Source organism: Lasiodiplodia theobromae (genome assembly GCF_012971845.1).
Source record: "Lasiodiplodia theobromae strain AM2As chromosome Unknown scaffold_18, whole genome shotgun sequence".
Lineage (NCBI taxonomy): Eukaryota > Fungi > Ascomycota > Dothideomycetes > Botryosphaeriales > Botryosphaeriaceae > Lasiodiplodia > Lasiodiplodia theobromae.
The window spans coordinates 65,777-91,304 of record NW_023336388.1 but is presented as its reverse complement, the minus strand read 5'-3'; the positions used below and the strand labels follow the sequence as shown (position 1 = coordinate 91,304).

Here is a 25,528-nt window from a genome sequence, read left to right as displayed (position 1 = left end):
TGCCTTTCCATTTCCAGTATCTCCTTTTCTTCTCCGACCCTTTCTCTTTGAAATGCAAATTGAGACATAAAGATAAAGCCACTCCCTGTAGATCAACTTGTCGAGACAAAATGTAACAGAATAGCGAAGCGCACAGCCGGCTATGTGTCGTGAAGGGCCATGTTCGAGGGCGTGCGGCTGCCACTATGCCCGCTTAGAGGCGTGGGGCGAGACACGCGACACGGCGATCTGACCGACGCTAGACGGGCAATTGGGCCAGCAGCCACCCGGGAACCGGGTAGTTCGAGCAGTTGGTGATGGTGCCATTGACGCGGGCACAGAGCTTCGACGTGCGGACGGCGGGGTCGGCAATGACGAGCACGGTGCAAGGCCGATTGGACGCCCTCCTCGGCTCAGCACGACGTCCCTCCTCTCTGCAACCTGCCCTGCGTAACCAGGCTCGACACTACATACAACCGCACGCCGATCCTCGGGCCGACGCGCCCTCAGCACTCTCGCTTGCTCCTGCCCACCTGTTGATTCACCTTCTCGCTGTCCTCGATGGCTCCGGCCCGAGCGCGTGCCCGCGCCGCAACAACGAAGCTTGATGCCAGTGCGCGCCGCCGCGCCCAGCGCCTGGAACAGTTCAAGGCCGACCAGCGCGAACTGAGACACAAGATCGAACTGCTCCCCATCCTGGAAGAGGCCCTTGAGAAAGAACAGGAAGCCGTTGAATCGTGGACCAAATGCCTCGAGGACGCCCAGGACTTTATCCGCGAAGTAGACGTCGAGAAGGCGAAGATCAAGAAACAGATCTGCAAGAGCCTCGAAGACTTTCCTCGCCACCTGGAGTGTCCTCTGATGCGCCGCGCCGTCGGATTCCAGGAGAAGATCGCCGACAGCCGCGGTCGTGTGCGCGACATGATTACCGACACGGAGATGAAGCTGGGCGCGTCCAGAGGCCGCATCGACACGGTGCGACTGAAGCTGCAGGCCACCCGACGCCGCATCCAGTACCTGCGCCGCAAAATCAAAGCCGCTGAAAAGTCTCTACCACCATCAATCCGCGAATCCACGGAATAACCCGGACGCGTTCCACATTCAGAGGTCGCCCTCACCATGCTTTTACCACCCTAGCAACGAGTTGTGCACGCAAATGTCGCGGCTCTCTGCGCTTCTAACCACATGACCTCGACTCTTACCACCCGCTACTCACAATAACTTGATTGATGGCTGGATTGATGCCAGCTCGCACATCCATGCTTCTGCCGGTCAGTTGAAGCTTCACTTCCAGGCAGCTTTGCTTTTCTGCACATTTGAGGAGTATGAATGGCGTTTGATACTCCAGCTTGAAGTACATACATACCGGTATAAGATACCCGAGAAACCGCCCGGACGGCTTTGTTATCTTTGGCGCACGTTCTGGATCCTTCTTGTCTCATTTGCTCTTCTGCTCGCCTGTTTTCTTGTTCATATTTAGTCAAAGGATTTCATGTGGTGATATCGAGCTCGAGACGGCGCGGACACACCACCACACCCACACATCCCGAAGGCTTTCTTGGCAGCTCGTGTGGGAAGTCCTGAGCATTATCTGTGGGCCTCAACCGGAAACGCGGCACTCCTGCAGTAGCGAGAACTGCAGCCATTCTTCTCAGCGTGGATGCTTCGCCGAGCTCCAACCAGACAAAGCAGGGTCAACTTCCTGCACTTACTGGTCTTGGTAATGGGCGAGGTGAGGCGAGAAGTGTAGCAGTCCAACACGTTAAACACATGGTGCGACGCGCCGATCTCATTGGCTCCTCGCCTGCAGCGGACTTGGCAGCGGATGCCCTCTTGGCGGGCCACCCGGTGACGCCTTCGCCGACTGGGCTTCGTAGGCAGGACAAGGGCGGAAGCTTGGCAGGTACCCTATCACAGGGGCGGATCCGGGGTGGAAGCATGCTGCTTTGGGCGTAATTGGTGTCTCCGCCCACCCACCAAGAGCCTCCAAGAGCCCCCCAAGACCAATGACCGTAGCGGGACCTCGTAGACTCGTACGCGCAAGCAACCGTGGCAAAGCACGTTCGAGCAAGTTGCTCACTATTGGTGGCTGTGTTCGGGCTCGTCTGGTCGGGCACTCAGCTGTTACATGATCTGATATTCAAGTCTCTTATAAAACCCCAGCAGCCCTTGTCTGTTGTCGTGTGCTTCTCTCAGCTTCATTGCAGAATCTTCTAGCCCCAGATCCGGACACACTGATTGCCAAGATGACTTTGCATCAGTACGATTACCTGTTCGCTATCGGCACCATTTTTGCCTTTCTCGATGCCTTCAATATTGGTACTTACTCCCGCCCCATCCCCTGGAAGATGGATGGCTTAAGCGCTGATAATTCAACCCAGGTGCCAACGATGTGGCCAACTCATTTGCCACGTCTGTGTCGTCTCGATCCTTGACTATGGCTCAGGCCATGGGCATAGCAACAGTCATGGAGTTCGGCGGTGCCCTCGGCGTTGGTGCTCGCGTATCCGACACCATCAGGACAAAGGTACTCAAGACGGAGATCTTCGATCAGGACCCTGCGGTCCTTATGCTGGCCATGGTCTGCGCTGTCGTCGCCTCTTCGGTCTACCTTACGTTTGCTACCAGGGTCGGTCTGCCGGTCAGCACCACACATTCCATCATGGGCGGCGTGCTTGGGGTCGGCATCGCTACCGTCGGTGTCGACGGTATCAACTGGTCCATCAAAGGCGTATCTGCCGTGTTCCTGGCTTGGATCTGTGCACCCGGTATCGCCGGGGGCTTTGGTGCCATCATATTTCTAATCACCAAGTTTGGTGTTATGCTGCGAAGAAACCCTGTGAAGAACGCCTTCTTTGCAATCCCTCTCTACTTCGGCTTGACGTCTGGTCTTTTGACTATGCTCATCGTTTGGAAGGGTGCATCCGAGCGCATCAACCTTAGCGGTGGTGGTATTGCTGGCTGCGTTGTCGGCGTCGCAGGTGGTGTTGCCCTCCTAGTCTGCATTTTCTTCCTCCCCTATCTCTGGCGCAAGGTTGTTCACGGCGATTGGACGCTCAAGTGGTACCATATCCCTCAAGGACCTCTTCTACTCAGACGAGGCGAGATTCCCCCGCGTCCCGAGGGCGTCCAGGACATCAAAGACTATTATTCCGGCCACAAGACCAAAGAGGAGATAGAGCAGGAACGCAGCTCAGGGTCGCAGAGCACACCTGATGACATCGAGAAGGTGCCACGCATATCGTCGGATGGAGAGACTCCCGGGCCCTCTCCTAACATCAAGGCAATGCAAAAAGCCAACGAGGCCGAAATCTCGGAGGAGATCAAGGGTAAGCGGCCTGAAGGTCCGGTCTACAACCCCGCTGTGTTGTTTTACTACGCAAAGAGGGCATTTCTCCATGGCGTAGAACAAGACGTTGTCTCGGCGCAGAAGAAGCAGGACTTCCTCTCCGGGAACGTCAACGAGCGCGAGGCGCATGCTGCGCACTACGACAATCGTGCTGAGTACATGTACTCGTTCCTCCAAGTCATGACTGCCGCCACCGCCTCATTCACGCACGGAGCCAACGATGTTTCCAAGTAAGTTGCGCCTTGGTATGCAGTTGTTGCGGGTTCACTGACTTTTCATCAGCGCCGTTGGCCCCTACGCGACCATCTACTTGGTTTGGCGGACAGGCAGGACAGCGTCCGACATGGCGGTGCCGACGTGGATCCTGGCCTTCGGTGGTGCAGGCATCGTCATCGGGCTGTGGACGTACGGCTACAACATCATGCGCAACCTGGGAAACCGCATCACGCTCCACTCGCCATCCCGTGGGTTTTCGATGGAACTGGGCAGCGCCATCACCATCATCATGGCAACACAGCTTGCTCTCCCTGTCTCGACGACGCAGTGTATCACCGGTGCCACGGTGGGTGTTGGCCTCTGCTCCGGTACGTGGCGCACCATCAACTGGCGCATGGTTGCGTGGATCTACTTTGGTTGGTTCATCACGCTGCCTGTTACTGGTATCGTGTCTGGATGCTTGATGGGCATCATCATCAATGCTCCTCGCTTCGGCTACTCGGCATAGATGGGGTGTTTGACTGCGTGGTATTTGGCCTGGATGGATTTTCCTGTGGCGCGGTTATGAGCTTGGAGGATTCAAATCAAGAATAACATAAGAAATAGAAAGGTTATAACATTTCACGAAATCTTAGGTGTACGATGGTCGATGCAAACAGCTCCGAATCTTCCCCGCACGCAAGGTGCCGGTTACGACATAAGTGTATTATGAAGACCGGCATATGGACCATCGGCGGCCGCCGAGCGGACGTGGGCGTCGTCGGCAGCAGATGCCGAAAAGGGTAGTAATGTGGATGACGTAAACTGCCTCGGCACCATTGAGACGGCGCGATATGCTCTGACCTATCGCTGTCGTTGCTCACCACCCCACCCTTCACCCATAAAACATCAAGCACCAAGACCTCTTCCTTTGCTAAAGCAATAATACTTTACAACCCGACACACCCCTCAACGGATCAACCGGGAGACGCAGGAGAGCACACGACGCTGTGTCCATCTAACCTTTGCCAAACATCCGTTAATACTGTTTGCGGCACCATGGCTGCCTCAGTCCAATCCCAGCCTTATGTCCCCACCTTCGACAAGGCGACTTCCGAGGCCGCTCGCCAAGGTGCGGCATCTTACCTGCAGTCTCGCCTGGCCGCGGGCAAGGCAGCTGCAGCCAAAGCCGCGCCCTTTACTGTGCCGACAATTGACCTGAGCCCCTCCTTCTCTGGCGACTTGGCTGCCCGCCAGGCCGTCGCGGACCAGATCCGCGCCGCGTGTACCACCTCGGGCTTCTTCACCATCACCGGCCATGGCATCGCCGACGACATTTGCGCCGGCATCCTCGACCAGGCGCGCCGCTTCTTCCACGAGCTGACCCCCGAGCAAAAGGACGCCATCCACATGCGCCAAAGCACCCTGCACCGTGGCTACGAGCCGCCTGCCTACACGACTTTCGTCGAGGGCAACGGCGCCGAGAGCAAGGAGGGATTCAACTGGGGCTACGAGGAGAAGCTGGACTCGACCGGCGGCGACGGCAAGTACGTCGAGTTGGACGGCTCCAAGCTCGGACCTGGAGAGACGGCCAACCTCTGGCCCAAGGAAGAGGATTTGCCCGGCTTTTTCGAGGGCGTGAAGACTTACTACAGCCGCGTTCTCGGACTGGCGAGGCATCTGTTCAGACTATTTGCGCTGAGTTTGGATCTGGACGAGACCTACTTCGACGCCATGACCACTCACCCCGGCGGCATTGCCCGTCTGATGTACTATCCCGCGAAAGAGAAGGAGGTGGAAGTCAAGGAAGGGGATGACAAGATTGGTCTGGGCGCTCACTCGGATTACGAATGCTTCACCCTGCTGCTGCCGAGCAGCACCCCTGGCTTGGAGATCCTGAGTCCGGAGGGGAAGTGGGTGCCGGTCGGCAAGGTCGAGGGAGGTTTGATCGTGAACGTTGGCGATTTCCTGATGAGATGGACGAACGACATGTACAAAAGCACGGTGCATAGGGTGGTGAACAGGACAAAGGAGGCGAGATACAGTGTTCCGTTTTTCTTCAGCATCAACTACGATCAGCTTGTTGAGGTAAGTGGCCCTTTTCCTTGCGAGCCGGCGGCTGGCTAATGGAAAGCCTCAGACTCTGCCGAACTGCATCTCCGAAGACAACCCTTCCAAATACCCGCCGATCAGGGCCGGTGAGTACGTTCTGGAGCGTGCCAACGCCATTACAAAAGATGGCGCTGGGTCATATGGAAATGGCGACCTCTTCTAGAGCAGCTTCAGTTAAAAGACAAAAGCTGGAGATCTATCGCATTTTGGAGAAATTCGACTATTCTGCACCTGTGTCTGCACATATCCACTTCGCCGTCGCCCTTGTCACTGCCGAAAGTCTATGAAATGCGATGCATGTAGCCGTTGAATCCTTTATTGGCGTTTGAATCATCTATTTGAAAAAGGTATCTGGATGCATATACCAATGTTCGGAAGTGATTTTCTAGTACCCACGCAATTTCAGGATCTTACAAACCCCCTTCAACTTCATTTCCTGAAAATTGAGGTTGTATTTATGCTAGCGTAGATTATTCTGTTTTGTTGCTATGACCCGCTTAGCTACTAAAGATTAAGACACTTGTTTGATCTTTCGAACTGTAGGGATAAGAATTGATTGTTGATCGCAGTCCATTCAAGGTTAGTATCTAGTAATGATAATGGTGGTATCGAAGCTCATCGACCCGGAAGGACATGTTGTCTCGCTGCTTCCAAACCCATCCACGAACACCGCAATGGAAGGTACGCTCACATGCACCAACGGTTTCTAGGGTCTATTTGAGAAGTCGAGGCGCTTAAAAACAACAACGATCCATCATCAACAACAGAATCCATATCCGCACATCGTTATCCGCAGGCCTTCGAAGTAAGATCCTCGACAGATTTGAAACAATATGGAGCAGGAAATGGGTCCCGCGAGAGAGCCCCGCACAACTACAGACAACCCAGACCTTGTCTTCATCACTTACGACCGAGTCATTTATCCTCATCACCTCACCCGCGCTATTCATACCTCGGACTTCATCTACCGCGGCCCTGCACTCGATACATCTCTTCAGACACAGACAAGTAGTGAGATGCACCTGTACAACCTTGCCGCTGGAAAGGGCATTGCAGGAACATTCTCACCGGTTTACCTCAACGCGTCTGGCATAACAACAGAACCGGATGATATTGATGTCCTTGCCGATGCAGTACATAGAGATTGCACGTGCAAGTCACCGCCAACCCACCAAGTCAAATTTCAGGACTGGGTGAACCGGAATTTGGAGGGAGAGCACCTGGATACTGCTTTCTGGGCGCCGCTTGCGAGGCTATTGGACCATGTGAGAAGACAGTGGATGGAAGGAGGAGATGACGGAGTCGATGAGAGGAGTTGCTACGAACTCACTGTCAGGTCAGTCAAGTTCCGTGTGCCAAAGATGGAAGGCGCCCCACGCCACTTCTGGCACACAGAATGGTGGTATCCTGGTCCTGGCCAAATTCAACAGCCAGGTCCTCCTTCCGCTGCTAATGACTATCGTCATGAGCCCTGCTCGTCTGGATACGCTCATTCAACGCCACCCACTGAAGGACCTAAAATTTACAACACGGTGGAATTGAACGATCCACTCTTCCAGCACCTGCCGGCGACTTCTTCACCAACCTCTCATACACTCTCAAATCCCTCAGGGGACGCAGATGCTCCTGCAGGTAGAGATTTGCCAGGAAGTACGTCGTCAGTGGCATCGTCCCCACCATCCTACCGACGGGGCAGTCTCAGTATCGATATCTTCGGTGCCAATTACCCGCTTCTCAGCTCCCGCCTTTCTGAAACAAACACGTCATATTCAGCATCACCGGATCCTCTCGATATGCCATTGCAACACGATCCGCCCTTTACAGATGGGCCGAGGTCAGAACAATTTGCTTCAGATCAGCTTCCGAGCACACCCACGCCGCTTGCCAGACCTACCAGCCCGCTTTCTTCTACCGCCCGGCCCGCCTGCATCTCTAATCGAATCTCTGTCTCGCCCTCTTCCTCAATTGAAGTCGAGTCCTCTTCCTCAACGGAAGTCTCGCCCTCTTCCTCAATGGAAGTCGAGCCCTCTTCCTCAATAAAAGTCGAGCCATCCATTGATGAAGCAGGAATCCATGGAACGCCAACAATCCGCATAGTTGCTCCGCTTGCCGGCCTAGGGACGCTCTTCATAAACGAACCTTCGCCGGTGGCTGCATTGGTGAGGAGCTCTAACGGCGGCACCGAGCATGCCGTGCGTGCGCCGAAGCAGGGAGAACTGGCGATATGGCGGGTTGGTTGCGATGAGAAAGAGAAATATCCGGTTTTTGCAGCCCCATCCATGACGGTGGGTGGCGAAAGGGTGTTCGTGAGCTTAGTGGTCGGAACGGAAGAGCAAGTGCGCATGCGAGGTAACAGGTCGTATTCGGGAAAGGAGGCTCCCGTTGGCGACTAGGGGCAATTTCGATACTTGGAATATCAGCCAGTGTGCAGCTCGTCGGCCATGAGAATGGCAAGGGACATTGGCGAGATTTCTCCCGAGGGAGACAAAAAAGAAGAACAATGGATTTCATTCGCTAAAGATGTGACGCAATGGTATTTACAGTCCCCTCTCGCAGCCGAAGGCTAGCGTGAATTTGAGAAAAATGACATGTCATGGGTAGCCGAAGCTATGGTCCGGACGTGTATGTAGAATTTTTAATTCGAAATTCTCGTTCGGACGATAGCTTCAGTTACCCACATGTGTTATTTTTCTAAGGCAGAGCTGGGGCATAGTTCTAAAGCCCTGCTATTCTTCGCGCTAGCCATCACCCCTCTGTAGCGTGCAAGGAATATGGATTAGCGGGGCTGGCCGCAACCACTTTACGCGTGGCGCGTGCAGGCGCGTGGGCGACGCGTCGCGCGCAATCCGCCGGGCTTTCGCCTTTTCTTCTGGCCCGCCCGCAACACCACAGCAACCACTCCCCAAACAACATCACAATGGATCGCCAGAGCACGTACACACTCAGCCTCGGCCTGCCTGGCACCGATCGCGATGAGTCTGAGAAGACCAATTCTCAAATTCAGCAGCTGCTGGTCAATTTCGTCCTTGATTTCCACATCGACAACGTCTTCATCTACAGGTGCGCTCAGCTCTTGCCTCGCACTCCCTACATTACTGACCCTCTGCAGAGATCAAATTCGCGAGAATGCACTGATCAAGCAGTACTACTGCGACATTGACATCGCCCACCTCATCTCCTACAACGAAGAGCTGGCCCACAAGCTCACCACTGCTCCCGCCGACCTCATTCCTCTCTTCGAGACCGCCCTCAAGACTTGTACCCAGCGTATCGTCTATCCTTCGCAGAAGAATATCAATCTTCCCCAGCACCAGCTCCTCCTACATTCCTCCGCGTCCCGAATTTCCATCCGCGATCTCAACGCCACCAATGTCTCCCACCTTGTGAGGATACCAGGCATTGTCATCGGCGCCTCCACCCTGACCTCGAAAGCGACCACGCTTCACATACAATGCCGCAACTGCCAACATTCACAGACCCTGCCAGTAACGAGTGGCTTCGCCGGCGTTTCGCTACCGCGCACCTGCGGCAGAGAAAGGACCGAGGGTGACACAGCTGACAAGTGCCCGCTGGATCCCTACTTCGTCGTCCACGAGAAGTGCGCCTTCATCGACCAACAAGTCCTGAAGCTTCAGGAAGCTCCGGACCAGGTCCCGGTTGGAGAACTGCCTCGCCACATCTTGGTCTCGGCCGATCGGTACCTGTGCAACAGAGTCGTGCCTGGTTCGCAATGCACCGTCATGGGCGTGTTCTCAATCTACCAGAACAAAGGCGGCAAGGGTAACACTGCCGTTGCTATCCGCAACCCCTACCTCCGGGCCGTCGGCATCCAATCCGACGTCGATCACACCATGAAAGGCAACGCTACCTTTACGGAAGAGGAAGAGCAGGAATTCCTGGAGATGAGCAGGAGGCCCGACCTCTACCAGGTTCTCGCAGACTGCATTGCGCCCTCGATTTACGGTAATGCGGATATCAAAAAGGCAATTGCATGTCTCCTCTTTGGTGGCTCGAAGAAGATTCTGCCCGACGGCATGAAGCTGAGAGGCGATATCAACGTTCTTCTTCTCGGTGACCCAGGTACTGCCAAATCACAACTGTTGAAGTTCGTCCAGAAGGTCGCGCCGATTGCGATTTACACCTCTGGCAAGGGTTCTTCTGCGGCCGGTTTGACGGCCTCGGTCCAGCGTGATCACAATACACGCGAGTTCTACCTGGAGGGCGGTGCAATGGTTCTGGCGGACGGTGGTGTCGTTTGTATTGATGAGTTTGACAAGATGCGCGACGAGGATCGTGTGGCAATTCACGAGGCCATGGAGCAGCAGACGATTTCCATTGCCAAAGCAGGCATCACTACTATCCTGAATGCTAGGACCTCGGTCCTTGCAGCTGCAAACCCTATCTTCGGACGGTACGATGACCTGAAGACCCCGGGCGAAAACATCGACTTTCAGACGACTATCCTGTCACGTTTCGACATGATTTTCATCGTCCGCGATGAGCATGAGCGTGGCCGCGATGAGACAATAGCCAAGCACGTCATGGGAATCCACATGGGTGGCCGTAGCGTCGAGGAGCAGGTGCAAGTTGAGATCCCAGACGATAAAATGAAGCGGTACATCAGCTATTGCAAGCAGTAAGTATTCCAGCTCCGTTTCAAGAAGGCTATTTCTAACCAATTTTTTCAGAAAATGCGCACCTCGCCTCTCTGCTGAGGCAGCCGAAAAGCTCTCTTCGCACTTCGTCAGCATTCGCCGTCAAGTTCATGCTGCTGAAATGACTGCCAATGCTCGGTCATCCATTCCCATCACCGTGCGTCAGCTCGAGGCTATTGTTCGTATAACAGAGTCTTTGGCGAAGATGACGCTGTCGCCGATCGCCACCGAGGCGCACGTTGACGAGGCGATCCGTCTCTTCCTGGCTAGCACCATGGACGCCGTGACTCAGGGCGAGGGTCAAGGCAGCCGGGAACTCATGGAAGAGGTTAACAAGGTTGAGGAGGAGCTCAGGAGACGTCTGCCCATTGGCTGGACCACCAGTCTAGCGACGCTCAAGCGAGAATTTGTGGACGCAAAGGGTTACAGCGAACAGGCGCTCAACAGAGCACTGATTGTCATGCAACGGAGGGAAACAGTGCAGATCCGACACGGTGGAGCCCAGGTGCATCGGAGTGGTGTCTGATGAACGGCTGTCCAGTGCGTCGGGTCCGTTCGCAGTTGATGTCATTTTTCGCAAGGGAACGGGCGTTTTTCAATGTGTTGTTCATGAACAATTGGGTTGGCCAGGGAAAACGATGACGGCTTCAGTTAGAATACCACGTTTGTTTTTTGACATGGGGATAGCTTCAAAGTCCGCCAGGACTGCGCATAGATAGGAAAATTTCTTCACGGACACGTCAACGGGTACGTAGGACGCAGGTGCCGAGGATTAAGCTTCGATCAGCACCGGCACTTGAGGCAAATGTTTTGGTCGGTGCGCCGGAGTCTCGCTCCGCAGCCTCGATTAGTGTTGTACAGCGGGTTGTAAAAGTTTTTTGTCTTTGCATGTGCTTCGACCAATACGGCCGTCCCTGCATGCAGCACATGTCAGAAGTGATTCTAAATTTGTATGTGGTCTTCAATGAACTACGTAAGCAAGGTGCAGTATCAGGATATCTCTGGCGAGGGCCAGACTACTTTGCACCGGCTGTAGTGGTTGTGGTGTCAGGGAAAAAAAAAATGTTGACCCTAGGCAACCGAGCCCCATCTTTATCGGAGATCCCATATGCAGTGATTCTTGGCTGGCGCACGAACTTGAGTCGTGGGTAACCTATAAGAGAGCGGATATTCCGATGGCATCGTGGGCTGATAGCGCGTTGAGTGTTGGCACAGTCACCGCCTTCTCACCGCGTCCCACTGAAAGCAAATCGCGTTGAGCACACTGCAGGAGACGCGGCCAGGCGCGGAGAGGAGGTGTGCGGCGTTGCGCCCCGAGCACGGTTTGGTGCAGGTGTGGCGAGCGTGGGAGCGTTCAGATATTGCGCGCAGTGCCTGAGTGTTGGGAGGCGGCCGCCAGCATCGGCCCGGTTTGCCCATGGGCGATTACGAGTACCCCACACTTCCCAGGTTGGGCGAGGTGGAGAAGCTCCCGCCCACGGGCCCGGCGCCCTCGATCTGCGCGCTCATTGCCCGACCGTCTCCTTCCATTCCGGATGGCATCTCACGATCATTGGCGTGATGACGGCGCAACGGCATGCCGCTCTGAAAGCGCTTTCGCACAGAGTTCGCGGCTCCTCCGCCGCCAAGGATGCGAGCACAGACAAGCGGAGGCTAGGCCGCACTGAGCACATTGAGGCGCCCGACCGGGGCACCAGTTCGAGAGCTGGCACCTCGAAGCTCCACCCGCTGCCACATCAGAGCGAGCGCCGCAAGCTAAGACGGGCTTCCTCGATTGTAGCAAGGCGGCGGCGGCGCCCGCAGCTATGACGGGTTTAGGTCGAGCGCGTGCGGCTTGTGACCTCTCACCCGATGCCTCTGACGTCGCGTCGCAAGGGTAGCTGGTAGCGAGCGAGCTCTTCCCCCAGCCTCTGCAGACCGTCATCTCCAACTTGCTTCCGTCACCTGTCTTTCTCCTCTCCATCCGAGCCGTTGTGCGCTTCCTCCACGCGCAGCTCGACGCCGCCCGACGTAACTTCAGCTCCCAATCTCGGCTATACGAGACGCTGCCCGGGACAAACTTCTTCGCGCATTCCACGCGCGGCCAGCCTCTCGACTTCCCCATCCATTAGGACTGCGCATCCATCGCGCCAATCGCCCAATTGATTTTTGCAGCGCCGTCTTCTCTCTCCACAAACACCATCGCAATGGCCGAAACGCGAGACGTTACCAACCACGTCCTGTTCGAGGTCGCCACAGAGGTCGCCAATCGAGGTAAGAAGCTCGGCTGTGCGCATTGGCTTGGCTGACGCTGAAACAGTTGGCGGTATCTACTCGGTCCTCAAGTCCAAGGCCCAGGTCACGACAGCAGAATATGGCGCCGCCTACACGCTCCTCGGCCCTCTCAATCGCGCTTCGGCCGCAGTCGAGGTTGAAGAATTGGAGCCCAAGGACCCGGCTCTAGCCCAAACTATAAAGAACATGAACGACCGCGGCGTTCAAACACTCTATGGTCGCTGGCTGATTGATGGCGCCCCGCGAGTCCTGCTCTTCGACACCGGCACTGCTTACCAGTTCCTTGACGAGTGGAAGGGCGACCTCTGGTCCGTTGCCGGCATCCCGTCGCCACCGGGCGACCACGAGACGAACGAGGCCATCGTCTTCGGCTACCTGATTGCATGGTTCCTGGGAGAGGTGAACACGCCCTTTGAATCGCACAAAAATCACGTTAACGTCTCCCCAGTATGTCTTCCACGAAAAGAAGCGCGCCGTCGTTGCCCAATTCCACGAGTGGCTCGCCGGAGTGGCGCTTCCTCTCTGCAAGAAGAGGCGCATCGATGTCACTACCATTTTCACCACGCACGCGACCCTCCTCGGCCGGTATCTGTGCGCCGGATCGGTCGATTTCTACAACAACCTGCAATACTTTGATGTGGATGCGGAAGCAGGCAAGCGCGGCATCTACCACAGATACTGCATTGAGAGGGGTGCGGCACATTCGGCCGACGTCTTTACCACCGTTTCGCACATCACTGCTTACGAGAGCGAGCATCTCCTGAAGCGCAAGCCGGACGGAGTGCTGCCCAACGGGCTCAACGTCAAAAAGTTCTCGGCCACGCACGAGTTCCAGAACTTGCACCAGCAGGCGAAAATAAAGATCAATGACTTCGTCCGCGGCCACTTCTACGGGCACAACGACTTCGATCCGGAGAATACTCTTTACTTCTTCACTGCTGGTCGCTACGAGTACCGGAATAAGGGTGTGGACATGTTCATCGAGTCACTGGCCCGCCTGAATCACCGCATGAAGAGCGCCAATTCGACCATGACTGTCGTGGCCTTCATCATCATGCCTGCCCAGACGCAGTCATTGACGGTAGAGGCTCTCAAGGGTCAGGCCGTCATCAAGTCTCTGCACGACACGATTGACGTGATCTCTAAGAACGTTGGAAAGAAGCTGTTCGAGAGATCGCTCGCTTGGCACGAAGGCATGGAGCTTCCCGAGGACAAGGAGCTCATCACGCCGGCAGATAAGATCATGCTTCGCCGGCGGTTGTTTGCTATGAAGCGTCACACTCTGCCGCCGATTGTCACACACAACATGGTCAATGACCACGATGATCCAATTCTCAACCAGATTCGCCGGTGTCAACTCTTCAACCACCCGACAGATAGGGTAAAGATCGTATTCCATCCCGAATTCCTGAACTCCGCAAATCCCGTGCTGCCCATGGATTACGATGATTTCGTGCGCGGTACGCATCTCGGTATTTTCTCGTCTTACTACGAGCCGTGGGGTTATACGCCTGCAGAGTGCACGGTCATGGGAGTCCCGAGTATCACGACGAACTTGTCTGGATTCGGTTGTTATATGGAGGAGCTGATCGAGAATGCCCAAGACTACGGCATCTACATCGTTGACAGGCGGATGAAGGGCGTCGATGACTCAGTCAACCAGCTCTCAGACTACATGTTTGAGTTCACCAAGAAGAGCAAACGTCAGCGTATCAACCAGCGCAACAGGACGGAGAGACTCAGCGATTTGCTTGACTGGAAGAGGATGGGCATGGAGTACGTCAAGGCCCGCCAACTGGCTTTGCGCAGAGGTAAGTCGAATTTGCGGACACGATGCGGAAACATCTTATTGACGTTTGATAGCCTACCCCGACGCCTTCGATGGTGGTGACGAGCCGGACTTCTTCGGCAACGCTGAAGTCAAGATTTCGCGCCCGCTCTCGGAGCCCGGGTCCCCCAGAGATCGATCGGGTATGATGACACCTGGCGATTTTGCTTCGCTGCAGGAGGGCCGCGAAGGGTTGAGCACGGAGGATTATATTGCCTGGAGACTACCGTAAGTGATGATCCTCTCGACATATTGGATGGGACAAGGCTGACCAGAAGAACAGTGAGGAGGAAGAGCCGGAAGATTACCCATTCCCGCTGACATTGAAGACGAAGAAGTCATCGGACTCTCCCGCGCTCAATGGCTCGTAGCAACTGGGCTCTCTCGAGCGCGAGCCGCCAGTTGAAGAGAGCGTCTATGCGACCCGAACCGACCCGTGACCCCCACCGATCGGCATATAATGGTGGGGCTTTTCGGATTTGTGTTTTCCAGCGTCAAGACAACTGCAGCTGTACATGCATTGCTTTCTACATGTTTCTGTACTCTAGGCTCGATCGTTTATTGCCCGAATTGTTATCATGCAGAAGGTCTAGATCCTTCAAATTCTCCGGTGCCCACCGCCATGTCAGCGGCACAAAGATCGTGGGGATTGGAACGCTGCGGCGGTGACTGTAATCAAACCGACCCAATGGCAGGGAGAAGTGGTCGGTGGTGTAGGGACCCACTTGGAGGTGGGCTCACCTCTCTGCTTCCCCGCAGATTGTGCGTGCCGAAGACGCTCGCGTGCAGCGTGCTTTCGTCAAGCTCCTATGCATGGGCAGCCGATGCAAGCGCGATTAAATCAGCGAAGCCGCGTGGCGGCCTTGCATGCCGTCGGGGTCGTGTGAGAGAACGCCTAGGGTCTGGGGATCACTGAGAAGCTCTCCGATCCTAAAAACATGAGTTTAGCGCAAGGCGGAGCATAGTGCGGGCTTTTCCGCCAAGGCGCGCGTGCCGACGGACGGCAGGGCGGCACGTCCGCTACGGCTGCAGTCGGGAGACGGTTAGTAGGTAACGTTGTTGTATGTAACCTCGCTGGACGCATGCAATTGACCACCTCAAGTCAGCCAATAGAACGTTGCCAGCGGACAAAAGGAGTGTACAATAGCTACAAGACGGCCCGTTATTGTAGAGCACGATGGATGTAGGTGAACGCATGAGGCCAGCGGTGAACAGGACCATCGACACAAGCGGGCGCAGCACAGTAGATTGTCAACAAAGGTTGACCGGTCTAATGAGGTATTTTCCACCTCGTCACTACGTGGACAGTCGAAGCTCACGCCTGGGTGTATTGGTTTGATGTCAACTCTGTGCCTACATCTTGGTGTTTGTTTACACAGTAGTTTCTCGCAGGGTTTGGATGGGCAATATGCGACTCTGACCCACATCAGCAACCGAGCATGCGAAACGGAACTGAGCTTTGGCAAGGGCCGGCCTCCATGAGGTCAATTCGCCGTGATAAACGAGAGGCTGACTCGCTTCAAACGTGGCTGATTGCCGATCTTGAAGAGCAAAGTGAGATGGATCTTGCGCGTGCCCAACGTCTGTGGCGCTGGGGGGTCCAAAAAGGGATAAGTGATGGACGTAAAGCCCTAGCCTTAGCTGGAGGACATGACGACGGAGTCCGCGGTACTGCAATCTGCTCGCCCGCGATTGGGCCGGGGCTCGCCCGAAAGCGTGGGGGACTGTGGCGTGCTGCTGGGGTGCATGGTGTGAGAGGGCTCCCCGCGTGTGGTGGTTTCGGCGGGCTGCAGAGCGGCCGGCATCGCAGCTCTACAGAGAATCGGGTCGAAACAACGGCTACGCAGCTGCGGCACTGCGGGAAGGCGCGCTGAGTCGCCGGCCGCGCTTGGCAACTTGGCAGTGCTTCCCTTTTCCTGAGCCCTGCGTCACGCAGCGCCCGGAGCACCCACCGCCCTCTCATCCCGACATTATCATTGCCTATTTCTTGACCCGCGCGCTGAGGAGAGACCCGGCCACTCAGCTTGCGCTTCCGCTCCTACGCACCTACTTTTCCTCACGCCGCGACATGCCCTCCGCCGCCGGATACGCCTAATGTCCGCCATCCGCCCGCCAGCCCGCCGCGTGCAGCCCACGCTCTCTCACCTCCCTCCTATCGCGACACTACCACCACAATAACCACCGCTCGCCCAGGCGCCATGGTTGGCGCTCTGTGAGCACACTAACCGCTGCCCGGTTTTCTCATCTACCTGCCCAATCCAGCGAATCCTGGACCCTCGCATCCGCCGTCTGCTTCGACCTTCGTCTGGCCTTGTCACCCCGCGGAGTCCCGCCAACTCCCCATAACTTGTGAAGACTCGGCTGCTGCGCGCAAACAGCGCTCTCGAACCTCCGCCCGAGCTCAATTCCTTCGCGAACAACCAGCGCAGCGTCCCCGGCTCGCGCGCCTCCGCTCCGCTCTCACCATGTTCACCCCTTTGATGGAGATGGGCGCATGGGTGCATAGCCACCTGCCCTCGATGCCTACAGACTGGAGCTTCCGCCGCCCGCATTTCAATTTTATCACGCTTCATTGTAAGTGCAATCCGCGCGTTCGCACGCGCCCTTGCTTCCGGTTGCGCGTGTTGCTGACGCGAGCACGCAGACCTATATCTTATTCTTATGACGATTCTCGGTTCTATCCTTCTCTACCCGGCCGGCGGTATGGATTACATCGATGCACTCTTCTTCGCGAGCGGTGCGGCCACGCAGAGCGGCTTGAACACAATCGATGTCAACAAGCTCTACCTTTACCAGCAGGTCGTCCTCATGCTTATCGCGTGCGTCTGCAACCCGATTTTTATCAATACCTTCGTTGTGTTTGTGCGCCTGTACTGGTTCGAGAAGCGATTCCAGGGACTCGTAGCTGAATCGCGCAACCGGAACCGCACTCGGTCAAGAACAAGGAGCGAAGCCAAGGGAGAAAGGGATATAGGCCACGAAGAACAGGGCGTCAATGGCCGTGCCATCACTGTTGTTCGAAATCAGGATGGCCACGCCCAGGGTGCACCTTGCAACATCGACGGCGAAATCGAGGAAGAGAAGGACCAATTTGACTCTACAGCCGAGACAGCCACAGCTATTGGTGCGGACTCAACTACGGGGCAGAACGATACGATTCAGCCTTTCCACAGGGATATTACCTTTGCCGATGACGTCAAGCCGCCTCCGCGACGCTCGATTGCAGCCGAGGAACGTCTTCCGATACGGCGGCCGGCAGAACAACATATTGCTTTCGTGGAGAACCAGAGACGCCCCAAAACCAAGACACGGCTGCGCATCCCTGGCCCAAGGGAGTTTGACCGTGGTGACAAACCGCAATCACTTGAAGAGGAGGATGGTGCTGTACACCTGGCACGCGAACTCACCAACGAGTCAAGTATGCGTGGTCGGGATGAGGCGAACCAGCCGGCCGATACCGTCGACCCCGGCAACCCCAATGAGGACGACCAAGCTTTCAAGCGACAGGTATCAGCCGATGAACACGTGGCCAGCGTAGGCGGAAGGCTCCGCTCCGGCTTCAACAATGTCAGGCGTAGGATGACCCTGGGCGAGGACCACGACAACGAAGATTCCGGCATACGCCGTCGCGCAAGTACTTTTAGGACTTTTGTCACTGCGCGGAGCAGGGAACGCGAACTGGATCCCGCACCATACCTGAGCTGGCAGCCGACAATTGGCCGTAACTCAGCATTCGTGGATTTGACCGAGGAGCAGAGAGAAGAGCTGGGCGGCATCGAATATCGCGCATTAAAAACGCTGGCTTTCATCCTGGTATTCTACTTTGTGGGGTTCCATCTCCTTGGCATGATTGTCCACCTACCCTGGATTGTGCGCTCGAGCTACAATGGAAGTGTCTTGAAACCTGATGGCATCAGCGCCGTCTGGTGGGGGTTTTTCACGCCTGCGTCAATGTTCAACGATCTCGGTTTCACGCTTACGCCGGATTCTATGGTTTCCTTCCAAAAGGCCGTGTTGCCCATGTTGTTTGGCAGCTTTCTCATTATTATCGGTAATACTGGCTTTCCATGTATGTTGCGGCTGGTCATTTGGCTGGCCGAGAAGCTGGTTCCCTATGGCAGCGGCGTCTGGGAAGAGCTCAGGTTCCTTCTCGACCATCCCAGACGCTGCTTCACCCTCCTTTTCCCGAGCAAAGCTACCTGGTGGCTCTTCTGGGTCTTGGTACTGCTCAACGGCATTGACCTGATATTCTTCGTCATCCTCGACATCAACGATGAGACCGTCACGTCGCTCACACCAGGCTACCGGGTTCTGGATGGCCTCTTCCAGGCAGCAAGCACGCGTACGGCAGGTTTTGCTTGCGTCAATATCGCCGATCTTCACCCAGCCGTCCAGGTGTCGTATTTGATCATGATGTATATCTCAGTCTTCCCGATCGCCATCTCTTTGCGCCGGACCAACGTCTATGAGGAAAAGTCTTTGGGTCTCTATTCTGAACACAGCGCTCCTGACGAGGCTGAGCAGAGCTACGTTGGTACTCACTTGCGACGTCAGCTATCATTCGATCTGTGGTACATTTTCTTGGGTTTCTTTTTCATCGCAATCATTGAGGGTTCCCGCCTAGAAAACACAAACGACTTCTCGTTTACTCTCTTCTCAGTGCTGTTCGAAATCGTCTCAGCATACGGTACCGTCGGCTTGTCTCTTGGCTATCCCAACATCAACGCATCCTTTTCGGCCGAATTCAAGACATTGTCGAAACTCATCATCATCGCGATGCAGATTCGTGGACGACACAGAGGCCTTCCGTATGCACTGGATCGGGCTATCCTGCTTCCGTCGGAGACTTTGCACAAGAAGGAAGACGATGATGCAGGTAGGCGGGCGGCGATTGCGCGGCGTAACAGTAACTTGAGCGAGATGGAACGCATAGACCCTACTGCATTCGCAGGTCGACCACCGACATTCCGAAGAGGCAGCGTCGCAACGGCTAGGGATGAAGAGGGGCCGACTGGCAACCAGTGGTTGAGCAACCAGAGAAGAAGCGCCAGCGCGGCGGGCTTGACGAAACTCTTGAGCGGGGCGTTGTCGGCAGGACCGTCCATTCATAAGAGAGACTGATGTGTCTCTTCCCAATAGGAATGGTGGCAATATGTACGAGTGTCCAGCCTAGATTTATACACGCACGGGAGGGTTAGATTCTTTCTCTGGCTTTGGTGTACAAGACATAGACTTTGCGGGCGGTGGCTTCTAGAATTATTTCTTCTTCTTGGTTTGGATAAGCTAGGGGGAGGCGCAAAAATCAGGCTTTCTCTTCGTTGTATCATTTCTTACATTATGTTTAGCAAGGCGTTGTTAGTACACGTTTGTCTTACTTGGGCTGGCTGAGAGTTGTCCTCAAAGGTCTCACGATTGAAAACGAATTAGATCCCTACGTTTCCCGCATACGAGAAATATTCTTTCCTTCCCCGTCTGCTTAGTCTGACGCTTCGTGTTCAAGTACGAATAGTAATTATCCAGGAGAGGGCCGGTGTGGGACTTGGTCCCACCTCTATGTATAATGTTTGCTAGGTAGTTCTCTGCCCCTGAGAGGGAAAATCCATTACAGTCCTGAAATCCGATGAACCCTCCCTTTCCCTTCTATAGTAAGCCTTGTTCATCCCATGCAATTCAGTGCAGTCGTTTGAGCACTAGGCGTCGCTGCCCAAACCCTAAGAGATGGTGAGTTCCCGGCGTGAAGTGACGCAATGGCGGTGCTTTAGTTTGGACTTCATTTCCCGTCCCCGCCTGTGTACGTAGATGGTCAAGACTAGGAGAAAAGCGGATGGAAGCCGGTCGGCATATGGTTGCGGAACATGGGGCGCTATTTGGTCCAGTCACCCCTACTAGCCCGTCAGCCCTACAGACGGAAATGGCGTGCAGTGACAGCAGTAGTGATGGGGTCAGGGTAATTCGCGGAGTATTGCCGTCGACTCGTAATTTGTTGATGGGGTGTTGGTGTCGGCAATTCGTCGTTAGTTTGTGTTTGGGTCGACGCCCTGACTGCCGATGAACAGCAGCTCTGTTGCACAAAGCCCACGTATCTTCGGGCCGTTCGACTCAGCATTGCAACAGGCCCGAAGGTAGTTGGAGCTCTTTTCCAAGTGCTTTTGCTCCTAGAGATATGTCGTGTTCTTGGGCTCAAATGGACATTTCGGCTACACGACTTCATTGCTGCAGATGATATTAATAGCCGGACCGACGTCCTAAGGAGGTCGGGGATGCCGGATAGATTTTCACAGGGATGATGAGTCAGCTTGACAAGCAAACACACAGACACTCGAGCTGACGGCAGTTTTTGCCTCAGGCAACCAATACAGAAGGTAGTAGCGGCGGCAGTTCGGCGATGCTGCAGCTGCCACCATCACCATCATGCCATGTCGCATTCCAAAAATTACGAATACGCAGGCCGTCATCGAGGCGGCTGGAGGCGTGAGATGGTAAACACGAGCAGCGTGATGGTGGGAAAGGGATGACAGGGCGGGAAGCTGTGGCTTACGGCGCAAGGGCGGTGGGCACATGCAGCGCGCCCCTCGAAGGGCCCCCCAGGAAATACGTGCTGCGCAACGGGGGCCGGCTAGCTTGCCGACGCCCGTCTCACTATTCCCATTGCCGCCTCTCCTGCCTGCTCTCCAGACCATACCTTCGCTACTTTTGCTGCAGCTAGCCTGCTCTCCCTTCTCACTCTCTTTTTTTTTTGTTCTCGCCGCTGTCTCTACCCGCCGTTCCCCGGAGCTATGTTGAGCGCTGCTCTGCGGCATAGCTGATCTCTCGCGCATTTACTGTATCTTCAGCTTATCCCAACTCCCCGACATCCATTGCACTCGCTCTCGAACGTCCCGACGGCCGCACGCAATCCCTCAATCCGATACACGGTACGACGACACGCGGCGGCACCACAATGCTGGTCCCCAACTACAAGCCCAAAAGCTCCTCGGGCGGCCTCCGCATCGGCATCGGCAACGGGCTGCCGTATAGCCCCAGCTACGGCTCCTCGTACGGGCGGCGCTCCTTCCGCCTCAATGTGCGCAACATCCTCCTCCTGACGGCGGGCGCCTGCTTCCTGCTGCTGCTCTGGAACATGCGCTCGTCGTCGCCGTCATCCTCGACATCCGTATACCACGCCGGCAAGGCGCTCCCGCAATACTGGTCGGTCACGGGCAAGACGGATCTGGAGGGCGTCACGACGTGGCCGAAGCCGAAGGATTTCAGAGTCGTCGGCTTGGTCTTCTTCGGGCGGCCGGTCAGCGTGTCCATCCTGGACTGCTACCTGAAGCGGAACCTGGCGCGCAACGGCGGCTTCCTGGACGAGGTCATCTGGCTGGCGCGGACGAGCGTGGAGGAGGACCTGCAGTGGCTGGACGCGCAGGTTGCGGCCGAGCCGGCGTACACGAGGCGGGACCTGCTGTTCGAAGGCATCGATTATGCGAGCGCGTACGACCTAGCGGAGAATGGGACAATGTATATCAAGATGGATGATGACCTGGTGAGTTAACGTCGCTCTTCAATTTTCTTTTTGGGGAGTCGCAGTCAGGAACCAGGATTCTGGGGCGGGGTGGGGTTTGGAATTTGAATTTTGGAACGGGGACTGGGGGGGTAAATTGCGCGACCTAAAACGGGCGGGAGACTGACGTTCCGGTAGGTATTCATGGAGGACCACGCCATCGCGACGCTCGTGCAACACAAGCTCGAGCACCCGGAGAACTTTGTCGTCGCGGCCAATGTCGTCAATCAGCCATCGCTCAGCTGGATGCACTACCGCTTCGGCGCCATCAGGCCGTACTTCCCTGAGTTGACGCCGCCGAACCCGGAGGAGGTGGCCAAGCAGGGTCGCTGGCGCCCGTCAGAACTGCCAAAGTGGAGCGGACCCGAGGATTACCACATCACCGAGGAAGACAAGCTCGAGCCGCCCTTCGAGGGGCACCGCTGGCTGCCGCTACCCGACGACTACCCAATCGAGAAGACGCCGATTGCGACGACGAGTTTCGATGCTTTCAGCCAGGGTCTGTGGCACTGGCAGGTCGCGGCCCAGGAGCACTACAGCTTCTTTGAACACCTGGAAAACAATGATTTGTGGAAGTGTAAGTTGGGGTCTCCGTGGCTATGCAGATGTTGGATGCTGATTGGGGTTGTGCAGACAAGTTCCACACGCTGGACTACCATTTCATGCGCATGGGTATCCAAATGATTGCCATTTGGGGCGAGGACATCATTGAAAGCGACATTCACAACGGAAACGGTGATGACGAGTACCATTTCACCGAGGTCATGACCAAGAGGACGGGCAGACGTATGTTCCCCAGAAGTTTCGAGATTGATGGTTGGGTCACTAACAATTTGTGACAGATGCTGTCGTCGACGGCCGTGCAATCGTTTCACATTACACTTTCCTGCCGCAAAGAAGCGGCCTGGAATCGACAGATATCCTCGAGCGCTACAGAGCGTACGCAGAGGAGAATATTTGCCCGGGCAAGATGGCTTGGCCGAATCAATTCTCCAAGCCTGCTGCTGCACAGCAATGATTAATTCCGGTGTTTTTGATTTCAGGACATGTGGGGGTTATGGGATCTATGAGATATTTTGGTCATTCTTGTTTGGCATCTACAACGCTCTGCGTTCATTGGAAGCAAGCAGGTTGGCGCAGGCGGGAATCTGATTTACACGAGTACATATGTTGGCATTTCTTGGCGGTGTTGGATATAGATTGTCGTCTGACTGCATGAGAGATGTGCACACGTTGTAGTATAGATAATGAGGAGGAGAGTGCGATCAAACGGCCACGCAGCTGGAGGAGCGGCAGAAGTGGGCTGATGCTCTCGATTGTGGCACCATTTTCGCCGACACGTCTCCACACCAAAGTTGGCCGTCTCCCTTGAAAAATCAATTGGTTCCCACGTGAAGTGACAGTTCCTGGCTCAGCCCTACGAGGATTCCGCTCCGCCCCTCGAGCAAAAATTACCTCCGCAGCCCCGCAGCCCGCCGAGAACCCGCTCCGCCGACGTCACCTCACCCCCATCCACACAAAATTAAAAATAAAAAAGACGGTCCGCCATGAACCAAGACCTCGAAGATGAAATCACGTCGATAAATTCCATCTACGACGAGGAGACCCTTACGGCTACCGAGAGCAACGATTCATCATCCATCCAGTGCGTGCTGCGCCTCCCGTCGCTGCCGTCGGTCACGCTGCGTCTGTCCTTCCCGCCAGACTACCCAGACGCCCCGCCGTCGGTTTTAGGAACGCAGAGCGTCGGCGACGACGTGCCCAAGGGCTTCGGCACCAAGGTCGTCGACGTCGTCCGCGATGTTCTGGCGCGCGTCTACCGGCCCGGCGAGCCGTGCGTGTTCGACGTGCTCGACGAGGTGGGCGAGATGGTGGAGCGCGAGCGCGAGGCTATGCAAGAGCAGGAAGAAAATGGTTTGACTTCCACCTCCCACGAACACCACCACCACGAGGAGGACGCCGGGGCTGAGGACGAGCCATCGTCGGCGCCGCAGATGAGCGAAGAGGATCTCGGCCCGCCGCCGCCGTGGGTGCTGAGCGAGCCGCTGTCGGAGAAGAAGTCGGTCTTCCTGGGGCGCGCGGCGGCCTGCACCAGCGTCGACGAGGCCAAGCGCTGCATCGCCCACCTGCTCGCCACCGACAAGAAGGCCGCCCGCGCCACGCACAACATCACCGCCTGGCGCATCCGCGGCCAGAACGGCGCCCAGTTCCAGGACTGCGACGACGACGGCGAGTCGGCCGCCGGCGGCCGCGTGCTCCACCTGCTGCAGCTGATGGACGCCTGGGACGTCGTCGTTGTTGTTACGAGGTGGTACGGCGGTATACAGCTGGGACCGGACCGGTTCAGGCTCATCAATCAGGCTGCGAGGGATGCGGTCGTGACAGGTAATTTTGTGAGGGAGGAGAAGAAGGAGGGGGGTGGGAAGAAGAAGGGGAAGAAATGAGGATGTGGGTTGGGGAGAACCGCGTATAGTGGTGGATGGGGCGCGAATGGTGCGCCGGCATCTCGGTTGAAATCTCTATATATCATGCTGGTCACATTTTCTAGAGGGGCGCGAGAGATATACAATTATTGCAGAGTGATGGCTGTTCGGCGATTAAAGCACCTCACGAGACTGAAAGCTCATGACACATGACAGAATCAAAGGGAGGACGCCTTGTGTCCAATGCTTATATATATCGCTGGATTGATGACAAGGAGCGTACCTGGTCTACCCTTTCCCCTCGAGCAAAGGGAGGGAGTGCAAAGGATCACTGTCTTATATCTGTTCTTGGAAAAATCCGACACTCGTGGCCTTTTGTCTCGCCAGATCACCCGTCATCCTCCGGCACCTACGGATTCCACAACCTCATCATACGAAACAGTGATGCTCTCCACTACCTGCCATTAATGATACACCGCATCACCATCCCCTCATCCACCTCATCAGCATAACCAAACACATCTCCGCGCCATAGATTCACACATCCAATGACTGAGTAAGGGGAAAGTGGTAGGGCTCTCCAATGCGCAACTCTTGCAAGCGACGGAAACAGGACAACGAGAGTAACACGCCTTCAGAAGTTCTGCCAGTCCGCACCCATGGCCACACTCTAATTCACTAGCAGAAGAGGCGTTAGAGTGCTCACAGTCAGGAAAGTTTGAGAAAGGCTGAGGTAATAGGCTTTTTATACTACGCGAACAACCTGTGTAAAAACATCCCTCACGGGTCGCCACACAGGTAACCAGTCACGCGGAAGGACAAACTGGCGGAATCAGCTGCCGGGATATTAGCATGTGCATGTGCCTGTGCAGATTGTCATGTGTTTCGAGTAAACGATCTCGGGTTGTTTCCCTCATCGTCGGCCTTTCCGCCAAATATTTGAGTCCTAAGTTCGTTAGGATTTATTACAGTGAAGAAACGAAGTGTTTTTGTCTGTTCCGAGATCTTTTGCCGTCAGGATAGACTCATTCCTTTGTCCGTCCGTGGAAAGGTTCTGCTCTGCGAGCCAGGCACCAGCGTAATGAGGTAAAAATGGGTATGAACAACCGGCAAAGGCTAGCGGCAGAGGCTATAGATAACTGCATCGTACCGTTTCCCGTGAGTCATGCT

General features: G+C 55.6%; 8 protein-coding genes across 8 annotated transcripts; all 8 read left to right on the top strand.

The window, feature by feature from the left end:
- Positions 1–540: 540 nt before the first annotated feature.
- LTHEOB_6236 (Epidermal growth factor receptor substrate 15-like) lies at positions 541–1,062 on the top strand (the record flags this gene model as incomplete). Its single annotated transcript, XM_035515470.1, has 1 exon — positions 541–1,062. The coding sequence occupies one exon, from the start codon at positions 541–543 to the stop codon at positions 1,060–1,062; it is 522 nt and encodes a 173-aa protein (XP_035372819.1).
- A 687-nt stretch (positions 1,063–1,749) lies between these two features.
- LTHEOB_6235 (Phosphate-repressible na+ phosphate cotransporter protein) lies at positions 1,750–4,052 on the top strand (the record flags this gene model as incomplete). The annotated part of the gene is made up of 4 exons (XM_035515469.1): positions 1,750–1,882; positions 2,203–2,298; positions 2,361–3,558; positions 3,611–4,052. 4 exons carry the CDS (start codon positions 1,750–1,752, stop codon positions 4,050–4,052), a joined length of 1,869 nt encoding a protein of 622 aa, XP_035372818.1.
- Positions 4,053–4,582: 530 nt separating this feature from the next.
- Positions 4,583–5,798, top strand: LTHEOB_6234 (Flavonol synthase flavanone 3-hydroxylase; the record flags this gene model as incomplete). The annotated part of the gene is made up of 2 exons (XM_035515468.1): positions 4,583–5,611; positions 5,664–5,798. 2 exons carry the CDS (start codon positions 4,583–4,585, stop codon positions 5,796–5,798), a joined length of 1,164 nt encoding a protein of 387 aa, XP_035372817.1.
- A 2,754-nt stretch (positions 5,799–8,552) lies between these two features.
- Positions 8,553–10,816, top strand: LTHEOB_6233 (Mini-chromosome maintenance DNA-dependent ATPAse; the record flags this gene model as incomplete). Its single annotated transcript, XM_035515467.1, has 3 exons — positions 8,553–8,695; positions 8,745–10,271; positions 10,324–10,816. The coding sequence occupies 3 exons, from the start codon at positions 8,553–8,555 to the stop codon at positions 10,814–10,816; spliced, it is 2,163 nt and encodes a 720-aa protein (XP_035372816.1).
- A 1,660-nt stretch (positions 10,817–12,476) lies between these two features.
- On the top strand, positions 12,477–14,763 carry LTHEOB_6232 (Glycogen synthase; the record flags this gene model as incomplete). Its single annotated transcript, XM_035515466.1, has 6 exons — positions 12,477–12,543; positions 12,590–12,963; positions 13,013–14,024; positions 14,082–14,375; positions 14,428–14,620; positions 14,676–14,763. The coding sequence occupies 6 exons, from the start codon at positions 12,477–12,479 to the stop codon at positions 14,761–14,763; spliced, it is 2,028 nt and encodes a 675-aa protein (XP_035372815.1).
- Positions 14,764–16,857: 2,094 nt separating this feature from the next.
- Positions 16,858–19,513, top strand: LTHEOB_6231 (Cation transporter; the record flags this gene model as incomplete). The annotated part of the gene is made up of 2 exons (XM_035515465.1): positions 16,858–16,966; positions 17,037–19,513. 2 exons carry the CDS (start codon positions 16,858–16,860, stop codon positions 19,511–19,513), a joined length of 2,586 nt encoding a protein of 861 aa, XP_035372814.1.
- Positions 19,514–21,332: 1,819 nt separating this feature from the next.
- On the top strand, positions 21,333–22,953 carry LTHEOB_6230 (uncharacterized protein; the record flags this gene model as incomplete). The annotated part of the gene is made up of 4 exons (XM_035515464.1): positions 21,333–21,917; positions 22,074–22,512; positions 22,569–22,721; positions 22,778–22,953. 4 exons carry the CDS (start codon positions 21,333–21,335, stop codon positions 22,951–22,953), a joined length of 1,353 nt encoding a protein of 450 aa, XP_035372813.1.
- Positions 22,954–23,482: 529 nt separating this feature from the next.
- Positions 23,483–24,379, top strand: LTHEOB_6229 (Impact family protein; the record flags this gene model as incomplete). Its single annotated transcript, XM_035515462.1, has 1 exon — positions 23,483–24,379. The coding sequence occupies one exon, from the start codon at positions 23,483–23,485 to the stop codon at positions 24,377–24,379; it is 897 nt and encodes a 298-aa protein (XP_035372812.1).
- Between the last annotated feature and the right edge of the window lie 1,149 nt (positions 24,380–25,528).